The sequence below is a fragment of the Akebia trifoliata genome, chromosome 4 (assembly GCF_017979445.1).
Source record: "Akebia trifoliata isolate Shusen 1 chromosome 4, ASM1797944v1, whole genome shotgun sequence".
Lineage (NCBI taxonomy): Eukaryota > Viridiplantae > Streptophyta > Magnoliopsida > Ranunculales > Lardizabalaceae > Akebia > Akebia trifoliata.
In genome coordinates this window covers 7,083,479-7,088,039 of record NC_141378.1, presented here as the reverse complement: position 1 = coordinate 7,088,039, position 4,561 = coordinate 7,083,479, and the positions used below count along the sequence as shown (strand labels likewise).

Sequence of the window (4,561 nt, the reverse complement as noted above, 5' to 3'; positions counted from 1 at the left end):
CATTTTTATTTATTTTGATTTGGTTGTAAATATAAGTACAAGAATTTGCGTTAAATTTCAAGTGCCAACTAGATTAGTTAATTAAGTTTAAGGGTGAGATACCATAGACCTATCAATTCTCACCAACACCGAGTTAGTGATCATTTCATTAAAAATAACAAAATAGACTTAACGATCTAAAAAAACTAAAGACTAATGAAAAATTGACTTGAAAAAAGCTACTCGTAATTTACTCATTGACATATATTTGTGTACAGAACCATAGATCTTTTTTCTTATGTATCCCGAAAAAAAATGTCTATGATTATGTGCATATGCTAGGTCAACAAGTGAAATTCAAGTGATTTTTTTTAAGTCGATTTATTCATCGTTCAAAAATAAAACATGTGCATTAATCTTGTATCTATGATTTAAATAAAAATATTTTTGAAAAGGAAATCAATACTTTTATAGAATAATATATAGCTCCAAAATGGAGTAATGAACCTTGTAAATCTCTCTCGTAATTTTATTTTGTGTGTGTGTGTGTGTATGATTGTATATAACAAGGGTAGATTATGGTTCTAATGCACATCCCAAAGCATTGGTAATAACCCAAGGAAAACACATCTGAGGAAACTATACATCCTAGTTTCATTAATCGTGATTAAGGATTCAACACTAAGTAATCGCCTTTAAGTCTGGCCATATCAATCGACAACCTTTGTTAAAACTGATACATAAGGTGCCACCTTAACTAATGCCAATGCTCCATGTAAAATCTCAATGTGCCATGTCACATCCACATCAACATCTACAAAAACTACCACTTTAAATAAAAGAAAATAAATCAAGAAAAGTCAGCTGGGGTTTGACTAGTAATGCTGAGGTTATCCTCAATTGAATTTTCAAATGTATTGATCAAAGAAATACATGAGGTGCATGGCCTAATAATCATTTCTTAAAATACAGGCAGAAGGGCACAAGCCTCTTTATTTGACCCCTCCAGTTCATATACATCCCTAAAAGCTAATTCCCGTAATAAAGACAAAGTCAGAAGGTGTGAACCCCTTTTGTACCTTTGTACCCAACTTCCTCTTTCCTTCCTACGATTTCCCACCACCACCTTAAAAACAGAAAAACCATGTATTCTATTTTCTTTTTTTTCTTTTTTAATTTACATAATTAGACCCAATTAAGCAACTCAAAAGACCCTAACACACATATGAGTCATGATGGGGAAGGGAAAAAAAAAAAAAAGCTAAGCCCATTTATGAGTCATAATAATCTGATACCTCATCAGAGAATCGTAAATCATTTGTCTCGGGGAAACACAAGAAAAGATTTATGATTCTATATATCTCAAGGCAAATGATTTACGACTCTATGATGGGGGTGTATGTGAGGGAGAGAGGGAGGGAGGGGGTAAGAAAATCATTATTCTACTTATATTTGCTAATATTTCTTTATTAGGTTTAGTCATGCATAAGCCTATGGTTATTTTAATTAAGATACTAAATGACTTCTAAAGAAATCTTTAGTAAACATGGTTTCAATTTTAGATTTGACATCTCGTCTCTTCCATGGATGAGATCAAGTTGTCTTGGATGAGTCAACTCGTTTCAAATGATATAAATCTTTTAACTCAATTTATAATTATTTACTTATGTATATTTATATGAAAATAATTATAATTTTTTATATTATAATATAAGGTTATTTAGAAGTTGTTTAAACATAAAACCATATTTTATTTAGATAATTTAGATTTAAATTATAAAAAATAATTATTTTAATTAAAATATATAAAATCCCAGTTAACTCGGCCAATTCATCTCGTTTATCTCATAAGATTCCACACACTTGAGACGCCTTGTCTATCCATGTTGTTCATGGACGATACCAAGATGACTCAGGCGAGTTATCTCGGTCTTGGACGAGATTTAAAAGCGTGTTAATAACCCATGCTTAATTAGTATAAAACAAATCTTAAGAGTGTGAGCGGGAGAGAGAGAGGGGACCCACTTTCCGAGAAATAGAGAGAGAGAGAGGACCCACTTTCTGAGAAATTGCTGCCTTATTTTGAAAACTTATTCAGCTTTTGGACTTTGTAGGGAACACACACGTTTTGATCTGGAGTCTCTTGTATAAATAGACATTGATTGTCTTTAAAAAGATCTTGAGTTTTAGTATCTCATTTGAAAGAGTGAGAACTTTATTCCAACTTTCAATTGAGATTAAAAATGGTGAGAGCTCCTTGTTGTGAGAAGATGGGATTAAAGAAAGGACCATGGACTCCCGAAGAAGATCGCATTTTGATCAATTATATTCGGCTTTACGGCCATGGAAATTGGCGCGCTCTCCCTAAACAAGCTGGTAATTACAACATCTCAATTGGGTATTTGCATGAACATCTAAAGGACTCGGCGATATGGATTAGTTTTTGGTTAGATTCAATTTTGAAAAGAAAAAAAAAAACCCACCAATAGAGCTATATGGATTAAAGAATCTTTATATTCAATTTCGACCTTTTACCATTAATTTCTTTTTTAATCTTTTTGATGGATATCATCACATTATTTTGATAGGTTTTAAAACTCGTTTACATGAGATCAAAAGAAAGAGATTATACATTTAATTTGTATAATTAATAATCCATTTTGTTTCCTATTCAGGTTTATTGAGGTGTGGGAAGAGTTGCAGACTCCGGTGGACGAACTACTTAAGACCAGATATTAAGAGAGGGAACTTTAGCCGAGAAGAAGAGGAAACTATCATCCAATTACATGAAATGCTTGGCAATAGGTGTGTTTTGATCGATACCCACTTTGTAGAATCCAAGATTTTAGAATCTATGAACATTAATCCTAAAATTTCGATGATGTACTAATCACTTTGAAGCTTTGTTCAGTATAAAATTGGCTATTCTAGAGCCAAAAAACACTGTTTCATTGATTATTTTTTGAAGTTTTGCCACAAAACCGACCACTAGCTACTACAATACTGTTAAACAACAAGATTAATACTTGAAGTATTTCAAATTTCTTACAAATCTTTGTTCTAATTTTCCAGATGGTCTGCCATAGCAGCAAGATTACCTGGTCGAACCGACAATGAGATTAAGAATGTTTGGCATACCCACTTGAAGAAGAGACTCAAACAATATCAAGCCACCAAAGAGAAGAAAAACGTGGAATTATCAAAATGTGAAGCCAACACTATAAGAGAAACAGAACCTATAAATTTCCCAACCCAATCAAGAATTGACAATCCGGGCTATGTTCAACAATCATCCCCACAAGAAAGTTCAAGTAACGTCTCGTCTGGCACCGACTCATCCTCCTCAATCGTAACGGGCCAAAGCCATGACATGGGCACCAAGGAAGACTACACGGTCTCATCGGAGAATTTCTTCGAAATCGATGAAACTTTCTGGACGGATATTGACACATCAGGGTATTTTCCGACTGACCCACAACTTCAAAGTCCTTTATCTCCGGTTTGTATGACATATAGTTCTTCGAACGTCGGCGATGGCTTGGATTTTTGGTACAATCTCTTGGTAGAGGCAGGGGAATTACCAAAAATTTGATGGAATTTTGAGTTGGTTTTTTAGAAATTTAGTTTTCAACCTTTAGAAAAGAAAAGAAGAAACAAAAGTAGTATTTGGAGGTGGTGAAGGGGAGATTTTTTTGTTTTCTTTTTAAATTTTTTGTATAGAGAGGGTTTGCAACCTTGCATGGAAAGTAGGGAGATGACATTGACACAGATTCAAAAATACTAACAACAGAAGAAGAAAAGAAAAAAAGTAAGACAACATGAAGTTGGCATGTTAATAATCTGTAATCTCAACCCTTCAAATCTCCAATGAACTAATTATCATTTACATTAGATTAAGCTCTTCTGTAATTTTATTAGGATTTTAATGTCAATTTTAAATTGAACTTATATGATATTTCCTTTTGTGATTTGGTATGATTAAATAGCTAATTGTTAGACAAATAATCCTTGTAATATTAAAATAATTATTTCAAAAATTTCCTAAATGAACAATATTTATTTATTTTAACCATTGTAAATGTTTGGTTAGATGTCTTAAAATAAATTCCTGGTGAGCACTATTCATCAAATGCCAACTTGACGGTCATCAAATACTATCCTTAAACTATGCTGTTGGATGGGAAGAAAAACACAGATTCCTTGAAATCAATACATGTTTTTTAGGGATCATCCTTTGGGAATCCCTATGAAATATACTTCCATCTAAGCCACTAGTTTGAAGGAAAGCCATAAATATTATTTGAGGTTAGTATTTTTCTTCTATTGAAGTATTAAAAATGAGGAAGGAAAAGAAAGAAAAAAAAAAGATATAAATTTCACCATCAAAGAGCAAGAAATTTTTTTTTAAGCTGATACCAATTAAGCTTAGTTGATAAAGTCTCTGGATGATACCATCATCCAAGTTATTGATCTCATTAAAAATAGATTTATCTGATGATAAAATATATAAAAAAAATTAGTCAAAAGAGATTGGTTCATGTGCTTGAAATGTTCCAAGGGTTCAGTCTCATTCAAGAAGGTA

The 4,561-nt window shown here is 32.4% G+C and overlaps 1 protein-coding gene across 1 annotated transcript; it reads left to right on the top strand.

The window, feature by feature from the left end:
* Positions 1-2,163: 2,163 nt before the first annotated feature.
* Positions 2,164-3,954, top strand: LOC147403396 (transcription factor MYB30-like). Its single transcript, XM_086438977.1, has 3 exons — positions 2,164-2,355; positions 2,655-2,784; positions 3,052-3,954. Exons 1-3 carry the CDS (start codon positions 2,223-2,225, stop codon positions 3,569-3,571), a joined length of 783 nt encoding a protein of 260 aa, XP_086295103.1. The 5' UTR covers positions 2,164-2,222; the 3' UTR covers positions 3,572-3,954.
* The last annotated feature ends 607 nt before the right edge of the window (positions 3,955-4,561 follow it).